The 20,914-nt window shown below is 35.2% G+C and overlaps 1 protein-coding gene and 1 pseudogene across 1 annotated transcript; both read left to right on the top strand.

The window, feature by feature from the left end:
• The first annotated feature begins 443 nt into the window (after positions 1-443).
• On the top strand, positions 444-5,449 carry LOC113071381 (menin-like). The gene is made up of 10 exons (XM_026244722.1): positions 444-625; positions 1,384-1,855; positions 1,964-2,172; positions 2,754-2,882; positions 3,069-3,109; positions 3,220-3,307; positions 3,398-3,534; positions 4,387-4,525; positions 4,632-4,805; positions 4,889-5,449. The coding sequence occupies exons 2-10, from the start codon at positions 1,420-1,422 to the stop codon at positions 5,387-5,389; spliced, it is 1,854 nt and encodes a 617-aa protein (XP_026100507.1). The 5' UTR covers positions 444-625; positions 1,384-1,419; the 3' UTR covers positions 5,390-5,449.
• Positions 5,450-6,603: 1,154 nt separating this feature from the next.
• LOC113071380 (mitogen-activated protein kinase kinase kinase kinase 2-like) lies at positions 6,604-20,596 on the top strand (annotated as a pseudogene).
• The last annotated feature ends 318 nt before the right edge of the window (positions 20,597-20,914 follow it).

Here is a 20,914-nt window from a genome sequence, read left to right as displayed (position 1 = left end):
TTTGAGAATTTAATTTCCAAATTGAAATGCACCAAAGTGACTGAGAAAAACTGTAATAGGAAAACATGAGTCTGGACTTTGCATCAAATGTGATCTTCCTGCAACAGTTGAATATATTTTAATAAAATTATAAAAAGTAACTAAAAAATAAAATAAAAAAGCACTTAATCAGATCTCACTTCAGAAATTGTTAAATAAAGATGCAAGCATAGACATAATTCACAAACTATGTAAGTACTTCAAAGATAATGAACAGGATTTAAAGAATTATTATTTTTTTTGTAGCCTTTTTTGATTTTACCTAACGTCAATTCTCCACACTCCACTCCAGTAGGTGGCGGTATATACACCTAAAGCCTAAAAACGTCAAAGAAGAAGATGAAGATGATGAAGAAGAAGAAGATGAAAAAGAAAACTACATTTCCCAAAATGCTTGTAGATAACAGGAAGCACTTTTTATTGCGCTGATATGATCACAATAGGAATAAGCAGTATTCAGTCGATGCAACGTTTGGACGTGCGGACACATTGTATAGGTCTCAGGTATTTGTAGGAGCGTCTCTCTGTCTACTGCGCGGCAAAAGCAGGGGCAAAACAAAAGCATGTGGATATAATTTCAACAAAGGTACGTTATGTGGTAAGAATGAACCCTAGCGGCGTTTCATTGTCTAGAAAGTAAGGAGAGAACAATCTGTTCACTTAAAGCGGCCTTTATGCCGTAAAACACTAGAAACGGATAATATTGTATAAGCTAACTAGCTGCAGCATCATCATCACGCAGATGTCCGCCCAGACGCACATGAGATGAAGTTGCGTTGTTTTCCATGCTCAAATTTCATGCACTGTCTCCTTTTAGTTAACCATTCTAAACCACACTTTAGCATGCAATAATAATACTATATGGTTAACATATTAAACGAGCCTAATGTCATGTTCAGCTTGTATTTTGTGCAAGCTGTATTTTGCATTTAAAAAAAGATAGAAAGAAATGGTCTTACACGTGTCCCTGGGAATTCCCCTAGATTATGGCCACTACTTAAAAAAAAAAATAAAAAAAAAAAAAATGTATAAATAAAACATAAATTGTTCATGCAGAACTAAGGTTCATTTTAAAGTATTGTACTATAGTACCAGAAATTAACTTTTTCCCCCTCTTATAGATATAGTTTAGTAAGCAAAGATTAGCCTATACACCTGCTCACACTATCAAAAAATTATATAAATACATTCTAAGTATCTACAGAACACACTGGGCTGAAATATGTTGATGAAAGCTTCTACTTGGACTTTCAAAAAATATATATATATATAATATTGTGTATTTATTTATTAAGATTACACCATATTATTATTATAGTTATTCATGCATTCATATTTTTTAAGATTGAATCAGACTGGGATTGAACTCAACCACTAGCCATGGGGATTCGGTCGGCTCAGAAGAAGCATTTCCCTCTTCGGGGCATTGATGGAGTGGTGCAGCTTTTCGAGTCGGAGCTTAGCAACCCAGAACCAGACCTGGCCCTGCTGTCCCTCGTGCTGGGTTTTGTAGAGCACTTCCTGGCTGTCAACAGAGTTGTTCCTGTCAATGTCCCAGGCGTTCGCTTTGAACCTCTTAATCCTGACTGCCTCGACTCTTGCTTCCCTACAGTAGAGCTGAATCTTATATCTGCTCTCTACGAACGCTTCACCGCCCAGATTCTTGGTGCCGTGGACCTGTCACAGTACCGCAAACCGGCCGGCGGATCCAGCCGTGAGCTGGTGAAAAAGGTCTCGGATGTGATCTGGAACAGTCTTAGCCGGTCTTATTTCAAGGACAGGGCACATATTCAGTCCCTCTTCAGTCTCATCACAGGTAAAACTCCTTAAGTCTTTTTTATTTAGTGTATCTAATCAAATGGTAACATTTTGTCCAGGCAGACTCAAATAGCTTTTTTTTTTTTTTGCTCTCTGTTTCTGTAAGGCACAAAGCTGGACAGCTCAGGAGTTGCTTTTGCAGTGGTAGCTGCATGTCAGGTGTTGGGCCTGAAGGATGTTCATCTTGCTCTCTCAGAGGACCACGCCTGGGTGATCTTCGGCAAGGGTGGGGAAGAGACTGCAGAGGTCACATGGCATGGGAAGGGCAACGAAGACAGAAGAGGGCAGACTGTCAGTGCCGGAATCACTGAAAGGGTTTGTAATATTCTATTATTCATGTTCACCATAACATATTAAAACACAGTTTATTAAAAAACACCATGCCTAAAGTAGCGTTCAATAGTTTTGGCTGAGTAGGAAAAAAAAGTATATTTCAGCAAGGATGCATTAAGACATTTATAATAAGATTTTTTTTTTATTTTTTATAAATGCTCTTATGAGATTTCTGTTCATCCAAGTTTCCAGAATTTTTTTATCACAGATTCCAGAAAACTAAGCAGCACAACTTTTTTCAACATTGCTAATAATGAGTTATGTTACTTGAGCACCAAATTAAAATATTTCGTAAAGGATTATGTGACACTGGAAGTTTCCATCACAGTAATCAATTACATTTTAAAATGTATTAAAATATAAAAAGTTATTTTTAATTATGCTAATAATAATAATAATTCACACATTACTGTTTTACTGTAATCTCGGTGAGCATAAGAAAAAAATGAATAAATCTTACAGACACTAAATTGTTGAATATTAGTGTAAATGTTAAACAATTCTTTAGTTTTGTAATCGCGTGTTATTAATCTGTTCCTCATTTTATTTCCTCATCTTCTTAGAGCTGGTTGTATCTTAAAGGCTCCTACATGAAATGCAACAGGAATATGGAGGTAGCGTTCATGGTTTGCGCCATCAATCCGTCTCTAGATCTGCACACTGACAGCACAGAGTTACTCCAGCTCCAGCAAGTATGTCAAATTTAGTTTGTTTTACCACATAATCCTCTGTTTCTTGCATTGTATTTCATCTCCATTTTTTGTACTATTAACTGTAATTACATTGGCATATACATTATGTAAGCACAAGCATGCATATTTATCTTTCTATTGTCATTCAGACTCATGTTTTTAATGCATTTACTTTTTATCTTGCAGAGGCTGTTATGGCTGCTATATGATCGAGGGGATCTGGAGAGGTGTGACACACGTTTCTGATAAATCACAAATACAGAGCAGGGATGAAACTCATATGATTGATTATTGTATCTTTCTGAATGTTTGTTCTCTTGTATTGGGTGTTTTGAAGGTATCCTATGGCAATGGGCACTTTGGCCGACCTTGAAGATCAGGAACCAATGACTGGCAAGGAAAGCCCTCTCTCCATTCACCTCAAGGTATACGACTTTAGGTATATCAGAGTTATTTACAAGGTTGACATTATTAAAGACCTGATCTGTATTATTATTATTATTATTTAATTCCAGGCTGTCGAGTCGGCTAAGAAATACTACAACAACGAGCACATATACCCTTTCATGTATCTAGCAGGGTATCATTATAGGCACAGAAACGTCCAAGAGGCGTTAGGTTCCTGGTCAGAGGCTGCTTCAGTAATGCAAGAGTAAGTCAAGCACCATAGAAATCCGAATATCAAATGATATTGAATTTTAAGTTGCGTCTGATGAAGTAATAATCCTACACTAAACTAAATAAATGTATCTCCTATTTAATTTTACTTCAACAGCAGGGGGCAGTGTTTTATTTTTATTACGGTGTCATAAATTGTATTGTCAAATTTGTCTGTTTAAAACTTCTTAAATCTGAGTAAAGAGAAAGATTTATGTAAAATGGCTAAATGAATTTCTAAACCTAGAATGTGTCTATTAATGCTGCACAATCACGATTAGATGGCAATACGATAACCTCTCAAGCCTCTTGAATGCTTTTACTGAATGGAAAATGTGCCGTTTGCCAGCATTGTCTGTTTTGCCTCACGCTGTTTGTCTTTAGAAAGATCATTCCTGTCTTACCATTGGCCTTGGTCCCTGTCGGGAGAAACAATCTGTACTTTCCACCCTCTAAACACAGTGCAAGTGGACAGAGTACTAAAAATACTTTATTGTAATGTCCTGAAGGATGTCTGCACATAACATGTCTAGAACTAATGCTCACTCCCATCCACTTCCTTTTCCTGCTCTTCCTGTTTCGTCTTCCTTCATGACAACATTAGCTCCTATCCTCTGTCCTTCTGACGTGTTTTCATTTTGCTTGTGTTGCTTTGAACTATTTGCTGCATTATAAACAATGTAATCATCAGAAAGCATTGTTGATTACATTGTGTGTGTGTGTGTGTGTGTGTGTGTGTATATATATATATATATATTAGTTTTTTATGGAATTTAATATTGCTCCAGTCAAGTCAAGAATAAAATGCAATATTTAATTCCATAACTTGTTTTTTCTTGGTCTATAGTTACAACTACTGCAGAGAGGATGAAGAGATCTATAAGGAGTTTTTTGACATTGCTAATGATGTCATTCCCACCCTCCTTAAAGAGACAGCAGCTGGTGCTGAGAGTGGTGGTGAAGGGGCTGATGAAACGGAAAAGGAGGTCTTGTTTAATTTTGCATAAAAAAAATACTTTTTTTTTTATTTTATTTAGAACATGGTTGTAAAAAATGTTTCTCTTGTCCTCTATTCATGCGTTTACCTCAAAGGACCCGCCAAGACAAGTAGCTGCTTTGTCTGCCCTTCAGGACCCAGAATGCTTTGCTCACTTACTTCGGTTCTATGATGGTATTTGTAAATGGGAAGAAGGAAGTCCCACGCCAGTGCTTCATGTAGGCTGGGCCACCTATCTGGTTCAGTCCCTTAGTCGCTTTGATGCACAGGTAAAATCCCGCGGTTTTTCTCCCTTTGAGGTTTCATTAAAAGGGGATTCATAACCACACTCTATATTTCCGCTCTTTCTCAGATCAGGCAAAAAGTGTCAATCATCACCAAAGATGCAGAACCAGTGGATGACGATGACCAATCCAGTGAAGACCTGCGTGAGGGGCGTAGACGGGTCCCGAGGCGAGAATCCAAGTTAGATGAACAAGCAGGACCATCATCTCCAAGTGCAACATTGCCTGCTCAAAATCCAGTGCCCAAAAAGGTGAGCGGAGAAGGAGGACGCAGACGTTCCTCTGCTAGCACTCGAGGTAAAGAGTCTGATGAAAAAAATGAGCCCTCGTCCCCAAGTCCCACTCCTTCTCCTACCCAGCCACCGATAGTGCAGGGCGGTCCGGTGGTGGTTTTCCACAGTGAGAAGATGAAGGGTATGAAGGAGCTGCTCTCTGCGGCCAAGATCAACTCTAGTGCCATTAAACTGCAGCTCACGGCCCAGTCCCAAGTGCAGATGAAGAGACAGAAACCCACTCCTTCTGGAGATTACACCTTGTCCTTCATGAAACGCCCTCGCAAAACTCTTTAGAATTACTCGTTTCTAGTGTTTTGTTTTTTTCACTTGTTCACCTGGAGTGAAGTTAATTTGTTTATTTTCAGATTGACTCTTATCAAATGTTTTGATAAGCTGATGCTCAGTTGAATTAAAATCATTACAAGTTGGAGTCAGAAAACCTATCATGCACCAGCAATTATGCTTTTTGATTTTAATATAAAGTAATTTTATTGATTTGCCTTAATTTTAAATCATTACAATAAGTTCTATTAGATAGAATCCAAATTACAACAAGCCAAAGTGATTATATTTTGTTTTTATCAGGATTTTAGAAAAGATGCTATTCTTTTTTTCAGCTAACATTTTGTCTGCGATACAGTGAACCTTTATTTGCTTCACAAGTCTAATGTGTTGGAAAACAATGTTGGGATTCAGCCTGTATATGTAGGTCTTGCACTTGTTTTGTTATTGTCCACAGAACTGCTGAATTTCATATGTGTTCTCAATGTGATAGTGTCATAGTAAGTATCCTTTTGAAAAATGCCAAGTGCAGTGCTTCAGTTTAAAAAAGAAAAACTATTTTCTTGACGTGAAAGTGTATTTTCCTCTAAATAAACAACTTGAACAAAACAAGTGAGTGTTTTACTGCCATTTATTTACTGTCACCCATGTTGTGAAGGATTATTGTATGTAAACCGTTGCAATGTAGTCGCCCATTGATGCTCTGCACATGCGCAAACGCATTGAAGAGTATCGCGTCTGGTGATGGGTGAAGTCCGCTCGTGTCTGCGAATCGGTTCTTTAGAATAGTTCATTTCAAAAAGCTTTTTTAAAAGGTGAGTGTTTTACGTCACTGAAGTTCCTCGCATTCCACTGTGCTCAGTCAACGTTCCAATGATGCCAGCCTTTGCGGTTCATTTTTGCGCTTCGTGTTTATTTCGTTTTGTTAAAATTATTTTTATTGCAACTCCACGTGCCCAGCTTCACATTAAAGATAGAATCTTAGAACATTTTCCAATTGCATTAAACAATACTGAAAGATTAAAATACTGAAAAAATTGTACGTTTAAATAAGATTATATTTGTTAGAACCAAATTGTATATATTTTGTGAACAAGACGTGTTCGAAAGAGACAATTCTCGTTTACAACCAGTCAGCGAATAGCTTAGAACTGCGTGGACCTGTTCAGTCCTATTCGTTAATGAATCGTTCGAACCAGTTTTGTGATTCATTGAAAAGATCCGACTCTGAATGCTTTCGGACATTCCTGCTTGTGCGCTTGTGTGAGAGAAACGAAGATCGTGATTGCCTGGTAAACTGGATGTGGACATGAAGTTTAGCTTTCGCTTTGCATTGAGTTATAGTTAAATCTATACAGTTTTATTATTAAATCCTTAGATGACGGCGCACCAGGATGAGACGAGTTTACTGCACATCAAACTGTGTGACAGCTGTCATGAATAAGTGAAACATACAAAGTGCTGCGGCCATGAATTCTATAGGAGTTTCCTTTTTAGATCCCTTGGATGATTATGAGTTTATTCAACTGATCGGGAGCGGCACTTATGGAGAAGTTTTTAAGGTAAGAAAGAAATGTGTGTTTTATGTGTGTGTGATATATATATGTATATGTATATGAATATATTAGCACAAAGGTTATTGTTTGGAAATTGCACGAAGTGTTTAAGTATGAATGTAATGTAGGACTGAATAACTTTTTAAATATTGTATTACAAAACAAGTAGTGTAGGCCTATTGGAAATTATATCCATGGCATGTTTTTAGACATTAGTGCCATTATTATCTGAAGTACCAGTACCATGAATATGATACATATGATGAATCATGATATGATTATCATTCAGAACCATGTTAAATGTCAAAGTACCATCTGATAACATTTAAGGGGATCCTTGCTGATGCTCAACTGATGTTTCTTTACTCCGGTGTTGTTGTTGTTAATTTCCTTGTTTAGGCGGAATGTTTCAAGAAAACAGACATGATGTTAGTTGACAAACTGGACTGTTTAGTTTTGTAGAATTCAAAGCATGTGTTCAGAGACACACACTCCATCCAACACAAGGAACTCAAACTGATGCACACAGACGGACATCCACATACGATTCACTTTTATTTTATTTAAATGTCTTTGTTAGGCCATCTAAGTATTTCCTCAATAAAATACTTAAAAAAAATAAATAAATAAATCATAGTTTAAAAATATATCATCGGATATAAAGTAGTTTGTGATTTTAAAGTAGTATATCTTTTGGTTTACTCAGAAATTTGACGTGAATTAAGAGCTATCATACTGAGACAACTGCACCATTAGAGGAATGTTACAAATCTGAACTTTAAAACTATGTAGTCCTCCCTACATAGAAAGAAGTTTGTACAAGCAAATATGTTGTTGTCTGTCTCTTTTATATGTGTTTAATAAAGAGGTTGTGTCACTCTTTTGTAGCCATCCCTAACACAGTCCACTTTATCATAAATCAGTGGGTGAGCCAAGAACCCTTACAAAACCCATCTTACAATGCACAAAGAATGCTTTCTAGTGTGCTCTAGCTCTCTCCACTTGGACTCAGAAAGATCTCGAGATCTAAAAATATTTCATACTGAGAATATTTCATACGAAACAGTCTGTTTTGTGTTTGATGGACTTGTCAGGTCTATGCCAGCATAAAGAATAACAAGCTTTGGAGATTTCTGGTCAAAGTGTTGACAGATATCCAACCCAAAACCATTGTTCTTTGGATGTGGCTGCGTTATTTCAGGTTGCAACGTTAAACCATTAAGAGAATGTTGCACTGTTGGTTTAGTCATGACCGGAAGCTCTCTGGCATGCCTGGAAAAAACAACAGGAAGGCTGCTCAGTGAAGTTCCAGGTTTTGTCCAGAAATGCTTGATTTGTTATGTTTATGAGTAGCCAAAAGCAAAAATGGAGGTCCACCTTTTTTTGTCTGGCTTATATTCATAATAGGCCCAGTCATTACTATTAAACAATCTGCTCTGTATAGCACATATTTCATGTGCATGAGTTGCATGTTTACCGCAGTAGTTTTCCCCAAAATGAAAATTTTCTTACAATTTACTTCCCCTCAGGCCATCTAATATGCAAATGAGTTTGTTTCTTCACTGGAACAGATTTGGAGAAATTTAGTATTATATCACTTGCTCTCACCAATGGATCCCCTGAATTGAATGGGTGCTGTCAGAATGAGAGTCCAGACAGCTGATAAAAACATCACCATACTCCACCAGCAATCCACACTACTCCAGTTCATCAATTAACATCTTGTGAAGAGAAAAACTGCATGATTTTAAGAAACAAATCCATCATTAAAGCATTTTAACTTTACTCTGTCACTTCTGTCCATAATACCTGAAAAGGTCCATCCCCTGTTGTCCTCTCACATCAAATCCACCATCATGTTTGTTTAGAAAAACTGTACATATTTCTTTCTTGATTCAGACGAGACAAAATTTTCATTGGAGAAAGCAATATTATACAGTTTGAAGTTAGGTGTCTTTATGGATTTGTTCATAACAGACATGCATGCAGATTTTAGCTTAACAAGAGGTTAATTGATAGTTGTGTGGATTACTTGTGGATTATTGTGATGGTTTTATAAGCTGTTGGGACTCTCATTCTGACAGCACCAATTCATGGCAGAGGATCCATTAGGGAAAGCAAGCGATGTAAAGCGAAATTTCTCCAAATATGTTCCCATTAAGAAATAAACTCTTCTATATATTGGATGTACACTTAGTACATTCTAAGCCGATTTTGAACTATTTCTTTAATTCCACAGCTTTATGAATTTGATGAATCCTTGGCTAGTGGTATTAGTGGTTTTATAGTAAATTGATAGAATCCTTCCTAGATGGAATGAGTGATTAACTAATGGTGCAGCATCATACGGTCTAGAACAATGAAGTACGTCAGCTCCCTGCAGTAGCTATAGGACAAGGTTACCGTCAAGGACACAGCAGGCTGCCACTGACACTTGGATATTTGTCATTAAGATGCCTGCTGGGTGAGCTGGATCTGTTCCTGGCTTTTCTACAACATCCCGAGCATTTCACCAAAGTAAACATGTCCTTAAAGTCGCGTTTGCTCATCTCTATATTACATTTGCTCATTTACATACATTGTGAAATGTTTATTTGACTACTAAGCCAGTTAAATGCTGCAGTGATTTTAGTATGGCTAATAGACAGCAATGTTCTGATAATTCCATTGAAAGAAATGTATTTGTAGCATAAATAATAAATCATAATAAAACAATTCTTCTTCTCGGGATTATAACTAATTGTTAAACCTGTGAGGGAAATCAAAGCCTTTTATTTAGCAAGGATGCATTAAATTAAATATATCATGGTTTCCATCAAAACATAAAGCATAAGAATGGTTCATAACATTGATAATAGTAAGAAATGTTTCCTGAGAAATGAATCATCATATTAGAATGGTTTCTGAATGATCAAGGCTGAACATTCAGTTTTACCATTACATGAATAAATTAAGTTTAAAAAAATATTATAATACAAAACAGCTATTTTATATTGTAATAATAATTCATATTATTACAGTTTTTACTATATGTTTGATCAAATAAATGCAGCCTTGGTGAGATCAAGAGACTTCTCTCAAAAAAAACCTTACCAACCCCAAACATTTGAATGGTATCGACATATTAATACATACTAATATAAAACTTGCGCACAGTCACAAATGCATGCTGTATATCAAGAGTCATAATTATCCATTTTATAATTTATACTGTTATAAAAGACAAAGTGCAATCTGATTTCCAGTTCATCATGCAATATCATGTATTTTCTTTCAGGCTAGAAACATTAGGAGCTCAGAAATGGCTGCTATCAAAATTGTTAAACTGGATCCAGGTGTGTGAGTAGTTTTAAAGTGATACGTTTTTGACCAGATCACATTTACATATTGGGAGATTTTCATGCATCAGTGCTTTAGAGAACATACAGTCAACCTTTAGAAGTGTACGCAGTTCCTAACTAATCTCTCAAAATTAAAGGGGTTTTATTGGATCGATTCCTTGTATGAAGGATTTATATTATAATGAGCTTTATAGTTACACATAATTATAGTTCTCAGAAGACTTCATGGCTTGCACTAATATTACTTTAAAAATGATTGGACTGCATTATGTCAGATTTGCCAATCACTACATTCTGATTTAAAATAATTCCAATATTTTGTGATAATAGACATTTTTTTCCTCAGTATATACTCTTTTTTTCTAATAATCTCACTGCTTATTCAGGTGATGACATCACCTCCATCCAGCAGGAGATAACAATGATGAAGGAGTGTAAGCACAAGAACATTGTGGCCTATTATGGCACTTACCACAGGTACAGTAATGTTTGTGCCTTGCCTGGTATTTCTCCAGTAGTTGTCAGGGCATAGAAAGGTGCATTCCACAGCATGTTTTATACCCCTACCAGCAGAGTTACACAATCAGATATGAAGCACAAATCACCCAGACTTGTTTAGTAGGATTTGTAGCATGAGGTGTGTCAGTACATGCTCTAGATGACTTGTGCATTCCCGAATATTATTTAAAAGGCATGCATTCCCACTCACAAGCTTTCAAAATGTTTATGCCATTCTTGTCATGTTTGTAAGATATGTGTGTGCGCATATGCATCTATTGAAAATGTTCTGTGTGCATTGAATCAAAAGACCATGCTCTGAACTGTTCTACTTTTCAGGAATAGTAAATTGTGGATCTGCATGGAATACTGTGGGGGAGGATCATTGCAGGATATCTACCAAGGTATACAGTGAACCACACACAGTATTTTGTGAAATCATTGAGATTATTGAAAATCATAGGAAAGAGTTATTATTAAGTACCTTAAAGGAATTTGCTGAAAATGTACTTATCCTCAGGCCATCCAAGATCATAATTTTATTCGAAGAAAAATATAATTACATCACTTGTTCACAAATGAATCCCCTGCAGTGAATGGGTGCCGTCAGAATGAGAGTCCAAACAGCTGATGAAGACATCACAATAATCGACAAGTAATCCACATGATTCCAGTCCATCAGTTAACATCTTGTAGAGGAAAAGGTGCATGTTTGTAAGAAATAAGTTTACTATTAATGTGTTTTTGCTTCTGGCCAAAATATGAGTTCATATTAAATCCAGTAATCCATAATAATGCTCCATCCAGTGAAAAAGTCACCCATCCCCTGAAAAAGTAACACATCCCCTGTTGTCCTCCCACATCAATATTCACAGACATATTTGTCTAGAACTGTTTTAAGCTTTTTTCTAATTCTTGTAAATGGTGCTTGATTTGTGCATAGTTCTCTCCTGATTCATACAAGACAACTTTTTACTGAAGCAAGCAGAATTATGGATTAAGGACTTGTATTTTAATCAGAAACAATGGTTTAAGGTTGAAAACATATTAATGATTGCTCTGTTAGTTACAAACATGCAGCTTGTAGATTACTTGTGTTACTGGTGGATTATTGTATCGTTTATATCAGCTGTTTGGAATCTCATTCTGATGGCACCCATTCACTGAGGAGGATCCATCAGTTAGATTGAATTCTAACTTTCTCCAAATCTGTTTCAATAAAGAAACAAACTCATCTGGGATGGACTGAGGGTGAATACAATTTCAGCAAATTTTCATTTCATAGGTGAAGTATTCATTTAAGCTTCTTAAAGTAATAGATCACTCAAAAATTACAATTCATTACTCGTATTGGTACAAGCTCAAACAACTTTTTTTCTTTCTTTTTTTTCAATTTGTATTTAAAAAAATATATACATAAAATATAATATATACATAAAAATATTTTCCATGAACCACTATACATTTTAGTCTCTTCCTAACAACAATTCCATCTCACATTTTGAGGTGAACTATTCCTTTGAGGGTTTAATGGCTGCATTTAACCACTGCCCTAGTTAAGAGAGAGTAAATAATATATAATATAATGCCCTTCACAGTAACCGGACCTTTAAAGGAAAAACAGATTGCTTACGTCTGCAGGGAAACACTCCAGGTGAGGATAATTAATAATTTAAAAAGCTCTTTAGAGGCACACGTTTTTCACAATGACACATCTCTTCATTTTGAGAAGACTTCTGTTTTTGTCTTACCCAGGGATTGAATCATCTTCATGAGACAGGCAAAATACACAGAGACATTAAGGTGAATAAGGCTTTTCTATGAAATATTGTGCAATATTGTTTAAATATTTGGGGTCTTTAAGATTTTTGAAATGTTTATGTAAGAAGTCTCTTATGCTGACAGAGAGTGCATTTATTTGCTTAAAAATACAATAAAAAGTAATATTGTGAAATATTATTACAGTTGAAAATAGTTTTTTTTTTTTTTTTTGGTGATGCAAAGCTGAATTTTCAGGAGCCATTACTCCAGTCTTCAATGTCACATGATCCTTCAGATATCATGATATTTTAGTGGAAATTGTGAAGCATTTTATTCAGGATTTGTTTGAAATAGAATTTGTTTGTCTTTTCTGTCCTTGCTGAATAAAAGTACTAATGTTTCCCTTTAAAATCATACTGACCTCAAACATTTGAATTGCATTGAATGATGGTGGCAATGTACTGTATTGTGATTTTTTTTTATGTTCAAATTGTTAATTAAAATATAAACCTCTCTTCTAATATAGGGAGCTAATATTCTTCTTACTGATCGAGGAGATGTAAAATTGGGTAAGTGTTTTGATGTGTCATTGAACCCTAAGTACGGATATACATATTCTACTCTTGGTTTAAGACACAGATGTTTGAAGCTGCACATTTTAGATTATTGTATCCCTCCCTTTCTCTCTATCATCTCTGTCTCTCTCTCTCTCTCTCTCTGTAGCTGATTTTGGGGTTGCGGCTGAGATCAGTGCCTCTGTTGCCAAGAGAAAGTCCTTCATAGGAACTCCCTACTGGTGAGCCATCTGCACAAAGATTTACCCTTTGAGTCCTGCAGAATCACACAGTCTGGATTGTCTTGTTTTAAAACAATTAGCACGCTGTCCCTTATGATTAATGCAAAGGAATAGTTCACTCAAAATTACTTAATTACTTAAATTACTTAAAAATTAAAAAACTATAGAATATTTACTCTACTGCTCAAAAGGTCAGTAAGGTTTTTTGTTCGTTTACTTTGGAAAGAAATTTGTACTTTTATATGTACATTTGATTCAACAAAGAATACTGAATAAAACATAACAATGTTTCATAAACAAATTAAGATGCATAACTCTTTTTAACATTGATAATAATAAATGTTAAGCAGAAAGAAAAAAAAATAGGCATATTAGAATTATTTCTGAAGGATCATGTGAAGGATCAAAAAAACACTTAAATAGAAAGCAGGTATTTTGAATTGTAATAATATTTCATCATGCTACTGTTTTTACTGTATTTTTGATCAAATAAATACAGCCTTAGGGAGCATAAGGCAGTCTTTTAAAACATTAATAAAATCTTACCAACCCTGAATGGTAGTGTGTGTGTGGGTGTGTGTGTGATTTTATATTACATTTACAGGTTTAATAACAATACAGAAAGAATGCATGATCCAAAACATTTCCATACGCTCAATGAATAAATTCACCCCTTTACCCTTTACATTTTCCTGAAAGACAATCGGACTGTGAAGTATCTAATGGAAATTTGTCTTTGTTTTTTTTAGGATGGCCCCTGAGGTGGCAGCAGTGGAAAAGAAGGGCGGATACAACCATCTGTGTGATATCTGGGCAGTGGGCATCACCGCCATTGAGCTGGCAGAGCTACAGCCACCAATGTTTGACCTTCATCCCATGCGGTCAGAATGACTCATTTATTTGATTTACGAGAACAGAAAGCATTTTTGTACTGAGTTTTTTTTTTTTTTCTGTTGTAGTGCTCTGATGCTGATGTCTAAGAGCAGCTTCCAGCCTCCCAAACTAAAAGACAAGAGCAAATGGTGAGACTCAGAACCTCATAGAAAGAAATGACATTTCTCTTTGAAATGGAAAACGTAAAGAAAAGTGCAAGTTTTCCCGTGAGTACCTGACATGATAGGTGAGAGGGCTGTGTCCTTGTCTTTGCAGGCCTGCAGGGTTTCATAGCTTTGTGAAGATGTGTTTAATCAAAAGTCCTCGCAAGAGGCCGACAGCAGAAACTCTTCTCCAGGTGATAGATGAATCAATCTCAAAAATCAAAGTTAATATTAGCATTGCTGCTGAATATCACTTACCTATACATGTGTTTTAATGTATTTATTATTATATATATATGTGTGTGTTTTTTTAATAATAGTTAGATCTGTTATATACACGGCATGCATCCTTTCTAAGTAAATGCTATGATAAAATGTGATTGCGATTTTTATTTTTGCTGAAAAAAAATGAATGGGAATGGGAGCATCCCTACAAATACTCATTAAATGTACAATACTGCAATTTATTAAAGTTTGTATTTCTAGAAAAGTTTTAAATTTTTGCTGCTTTCACTCTTCCCAGCACCCCTTTGTAACACAGTTACTCACCAGAAAACTGATGATTGAGCTGCTGGACATGGCAAGTAACCCGGACCAACATCATCCACTGAGTCCTGAAGAGAATGAAGAGGTGAGAACAAGACACGCTTGCATTATGTTGGAATTACTGTAATTATTGGATGGCAACTACTCTGAGCTCTTCATACTGTATGCTCTGGCACAGAAATTTATTTTTATTCAAAACTTCTTATGGGTCGTATGCATAATTATTGTAATTTTTACATGACTTGAACACAGGAATACTGTGTAAGGTCATATTTAATTTCTGATAGGAATGAAAATGGTGCCGTGAGGGACAGAAGTACAGTACTTTCACTGTACAGTACTGTGGTTTAACAACATACCGATTGTTCAACTGACAAAGCATCTTTCCTGAAGAAACTATTAGACAAAAACTCCATAAACCAGTTTTTCTGTAAAAAAAATTACATAATCTGAGACCCTTAAACAGTGTGAGTATTGTGAATACTGTAAGTTTGTCCCTCACTGCATCGTTTTCATCTGCATTAAATATATATATATATATATATATATATATATTAAAGCATTCTTAATTTTCTTAAAATGACTTGAAGTATTTCAATTTACTTTCAAATATACATGTGATCAAAAAATATTTTTTTTCAAATAATGAGAAATACGGAGAAGCACAGGATTCAGGATTATTGGGAAACCTTTCCCTAATTTATGACGAAATTGAATTATTTTTCCAAACATGCATGTCAGAGTTCAGTTTGTCAGAGTGTACTGTTGTTTTAGTGTCTGTTCTGTGTGTGTGTGTTAAAGGCAAGTTATACAGCCCCAGATACAATCCCGTCCAAAGGGAAACATATGCGGGTGGAAAGAAGTTTATCAGAAGAACGATGTAAGTTCTGGTTAAAATTGCCCTTATTTAAACTGAAAATGTAACATTTACACTTAACATAATGTTAACATATTACAATACACACCATTCAGTCCTATTCTTTTATATTATTTTTAAAATATCATCTGTTTTTTTCTTCTTTTTTTAAATCAATATTTGGACAATATTTGGTACAATATTATGTTTTTTATGTAAGGGATAATTTACAGCTAGCTCTGCATTAAACAATTTAAATGCATGACATGCATGGAGGCAAAGAACCACCCGACATGAAGCGGAATGAAATGTTGCTTTATTATATGTATTCATCTTTCTGTTTTCCGAGTGACAGTGAACTTCAGAAAACTATGACTCACTCCAGTGTCAGAGCCATGTCTGTTTTCATTACAGTGTGTGCATGATTAGAAAGTTTAATATATGGATGTGTAGCAGAGGAGGTGCTGCTTTAACAAGGCTGCTATTGAGGATAGCTTCAGTGATGTCAATAGGCACACAACTCATAGAGCTGGTACTGTTTAGCACACGTCATGGCATGTCCTTCTCTTCCCCCTCACACACTCACTCGCATGAACTGGATCCAGTGCTCACATTCGAGGCCAAGCGGAGAGTGTGATGTGTGTGTGTTATCTTGTGGCAAGGCAATGCCACTTTTACTGAGAATCCATTGTCACACATTTTGACTGTAAGATTACAGCATTCACAGACAGATAGACAATGAAGCTTCTTTAGGACAAATGAGGAAGTGATGTTCAAACTAATGTATGAAGTTCTTGGAGGTCTCACATATATGCAACCAACAAAAACACCTTCAAAACCACATTCTAACATGTTCAGAATCTTATGATCACTAAATATCGATTAATATTGTCCAGATCTATGAATGCTTACATTACTATTCAAAAGGGGTATGTACTTTTTTCTTAATTTCATTTAATAAAAAAATATATAAAAAAAGTTTTATTCTGCAAAACAGCATTAATAAGTACTTCAAATAAATGTTGTTCTTTTTAACTTTCTATTCCTCAAAGAATTCTGGAAGAAATTTTATCACAGTTTCCAAAATATTTTAAACAACAAAACAGTTTTTAACATTTACAATAAGAAATGTTTCTTGAGCACCAAATAAGTATATTAGAAGGATTTCTGAAGGATCATGTGACACAGAACACTGGAGTAATGATGATTAAAATGCATCTTTGCCATCGCAGGAAGGAACTACATTTTAAAATATATTAAAATAGAAAACAATTATTTTAAATTGTAATAGTATTTCACAATATTGCTGTATTACCTTTTTTTAATGAAATAAATGTAGACAAATGTCAGCAAAAAAATAAAAAAACCTAAATCCTACTCACCCTTTTAAATGGAGCAAATATGTAAATGAAGAATGCGTAATATGTGTTTGTTGTTTGTTTCAGTTGACCAGGTTAAATTTACCCCTCCCAGGAGAAAAGAGACCGAACCCTATCCTGACTTGGTCAGTTTTATTGCACTCTCTTAGTTCTCTCTATGCCAATGAGGCAAAGAAAACACAAACCACATCCTATCACACTTCATAAAGTACTTTGTGTCATAATTCATGGTTCTCACTCAACTGAATTAAGTATGTTTATGTTCCCAGGGATCGTGTGATGATTGGAGCATATCTGGAGATGAACCAGAGTCACCGTGAGTGTTGATTGATGTGGACTTATAATTGCACTACAGGTTTAAACAGTTATTATAACCTTTCATTTGAACTGTATTCACTGCTGCAGGGGTCTTTTTGAAAGAGTGGAGGAGGAGTTACAGCATAGGTGGGAAACTACTTATATTCTGGCGCCACCTTGTGGAGTGGCATCTAATGAAAAAAAAAAAAAAAAAAATCTATATCAGCTATAAGTTAAATTATGCATTGATTATTATTTATATTTTTGTTAGTAGATATATAATTTATATGTATGTGTGTGTATATAAGCATATTGATAAATAGTTCTTCTATTTTCCCTCTGCTTCTTTAAAAAAAAATATCTTTGGTTATCTTTGATGTTCAACCAGCAGAAATATACTTTGCACCATGTGTATACTAATATTTTGTCATTCACTTTGAACTGCCTTTCTCTTTCAGAAGCTTGACAGTAAAAAGACACTCATATTTTGAGGTATTTCATAACCTGTCCTTAATTATTAATTTATGATTCTATAAAAAATTATGCAAGGCAGTAAACATTTCCTGATGTTTCATAGTGGAGTAAGAGGAAAAGTGGGCTGTTCAGCCCACCACCTGTCTCTTCAACAACATCACTTCCTCCCATGAGCTCTTTAGACTTAAATCTGGATGACAAGGACCTTACGCTTCGACCCAGTGCTACTCTATGCCCTGATACTGTATTAAATCCAAAATCAGGTATTACTATCTGCAGATGCAAGACACATAGGAAATTCACCATACAAGGTTTTACAACTTTTCTCTCTTTGTATTTTGTCAGCGTTGTTGAGGTGTTCAGGCAGTCAGGATGTGCGGCACTGGTACAGTGACCCTTATGTTCCTGATGGTAATGACACACAGGACAAACAGAGGACTCTTACAAGGACTTTGAGCAGAGACACGGCTATTTCTCCAGAGTGGAGCACCATGAGGAAGAAAACAGAGGACTCAGTGAGTCACACAATGTTGGATGTTACAAATAACAGACTTACACTTATGTGTGCTTGTATCCCACACTTTAATACATCTCAGCTACATTAATGCCCTTTTATCAAAAACAGTGGCAGATATAAAGAACTAGTTCACATGCATCCCTTGTGCAGATTTTGTTGTTTTGTCTACCACTATTAAGAAACATTGAAACATTATTAGATCAAATATTTTGGTGTTATTTCATTATACCGAGCACATTATTTGGGTAGCGCAGTGCTAGATGTTTCAGCACCATGGACAGATCTCAAAAACCCACTACATAATACACATTGTATATGTTTTTCTGAGTAACTAAAAGTATTACTGACAGACTAATAGGTCCTATAGAAACTGTTCCTTGTGTTTTTTAACCTTTAATTCATAGAGAGCAGATTCTCACGGACTTCCTCCCACTCCCCAAGTCTATGTAAGTTTAATCACCTACTAGCACCTTTTAAATGTGTAAAACCTGGCTTTTACTAAATTAGAGTGTGACGACATGGCATAATAATTGATGACTAGTTTGTCACTTTTAGGCCTAGTATCTATGTATGAACCTAAGAAATCTTCTTAAAATTTACATCCGATGTACTGTGGTTATGAAACATTGCATAATTCATTTTGCATAGATGGGGGCCTGTTTTACTAAAGTCTTTAATGGATGTCCACTGAAAATTCATTGTGCAGAGACATGGGTTTTGCCCAAAACAAGAGGTACAGATTTTCTTTCATCCTACTAATTTAATTTAAAAATAGATGGAAATTTTTTTTAGCATCAGTAATACAGAATCAGAGTATTATTGAATTCTGTTTGATTTCTCATTCCGTTCCTCACAGATCAATATTTAATTCTGGGTGCAGAGGAGGGTGTTTATATCCTTAACTTAAATGAACTGCATGAAGACACTTTAGAAAAGGTACTGCTGGCTACTGCATCGTTGTGCATGACAACATTATGATTTAGTATTTTCACTCAATAACTGTTTCTGTCAAATACAAAAATACAACTCAGGAATGAAATCTTATTTTAAATGATTAAAATATTTGACCTCCTGTTCTCGATTGCAGTTGCTTCCACAGAGATGTACTTGGCTTTACGTCATGAACAATGTCTTAATGTCCATCTCTGGTATGTAACATTTTTATAGATGTTGTGATGTAACAGTCCACCAGTTTTAGGAATTACTTGCTCAGAAATTACAAACTGTGTTAGCACTGAATAATAAAAAAATAGATTAAAGTACTAAATTTTTTCATCAAGTTCATTAAACACTAAAATACCAACATATTAAACCCTAATGCCATTCTCTAAAATAAATATGATTTTCTCTAAAATGTTGCTAAATGTTTTATTCCAAATTCTCAAAACGTACATCGTGGTCAAGTAAAAAATCCATTGTGCTTTATGTATATTGTCAAAATCCAAACATCCATTAGATTAAAGATTAAACACAATATTTTTTTAAAAGACATGTATGTTTTAAAAGTTCATTTGAGGTTTGTTTGAATAAATGTATAGTTACAGGAAAACTACATCTAATGTACTCCTCAGTGGTCGGTAAACTTCTATTCTGTTTTATTTTATTCTATTCTCAGGTAAATCGTCTCATCTCTACTCTCATAGACTGACAGCTCTGTTTGAACAGCGAGGGCATTTACAGAGGAAACAGGGTCACATGTCCCTCGGCACCAACCGCTTCACAGAACGGATCATCCACAGGTCAAAGAAACAAACAAAAGTTGAATTATTCAGCTTATATGGTGCTCATTTTAACTCAAAATAATCTTTTCACAGGAAGTTTGCTGTGTCAGTGAAGATTGCAGACACTAAGGGCAGTCGGCAAGTGTAGCGTGGGTGAGGACCATTACCTACGTCACAATAGATCAATGTTTACACATTTCTTCCCCGATGAATGTCTTTGCTGACTTTCTGGTTATTTTTCTTCCTCAGCTCGTAACCCATACACAGACAGCACGTTCTTGTGTGCTGCAGTTCCCTCTGGTCTTGTACTACTGTTGTGGTATGAACCGCTGCAGAAGTTCATGCACCTCAAGGTAATAATAGTAATTCTTAAAGCCTACTATATCATATTTGAGACATTTCTAGGACCTCTAAATTATCAGCAATTACAACTTTGCTGAGAAACCTGTACACACTCTTATATCTCCGGTGATCTGATTTATTGTTGATATTTTTTTACCAAATAAAGGCCCTTTCCAACTTTGGGTTGTGGTTTTATATAAAATTTTGGTATGAAATCTATAACGATTTTTAATTAAACGTAAACACAAATAAATTTAAATATTTCAAGATGAACACAGATTGAAGCAACTAGATTTACTTGATTATCCTTACATCATTTAATGTACAGTAATGAATATTATCAGATATTATTATTATTTGTATTATTATAATTATCAGTAATTAATAATTATTTTATCAGTAATTAATATTATCAG

This window comes from Carassius auratus, unplaced genomic scaffold, assembly GCF_003368295.1.
Source record: "Carassius auratus strain Wakin unplaced genomic scaffold, ASM336829v1 scaf_tig00007284, whole genome shotgun sequence".
Classification (NCBI taxonomy): Eukaryota; Metazoa; Chordata; class Actinopteri; order Cypriniformes; family Cyprinidae; genus Carassius; species Carassius auratus.
Note: the sequence above shows the minus strand (reverse complement) of the source record. Positions and strands in the feature narration are given on the sequence as shown.

Bases quoted from the DNA above. Each gene is read 5' to 3' on its own strand.
- LOC113071381 (XM_026244722.1), top strand. From the start codon at position 1,420: ATGGGGATTCGGTCGGCTCAGAAGAAGCATTTCCCTCTTCGGGGCATT. The intron at 4,526-4,631 runs GTCTTGTTTAAT...TTTACCTCAAAG, and splicing joins CTGATGAAACGGAAAAGGAG to GACCCGCCAAGACAAGTAGC. The intron at 4,806-4,888 runs GTAAAATCCCGC...GCTCTTTCTCAG, and splicing joins TTAGTCGCTTTGATGCACAG to ATCAGGCAAAAAGTGTCAAT.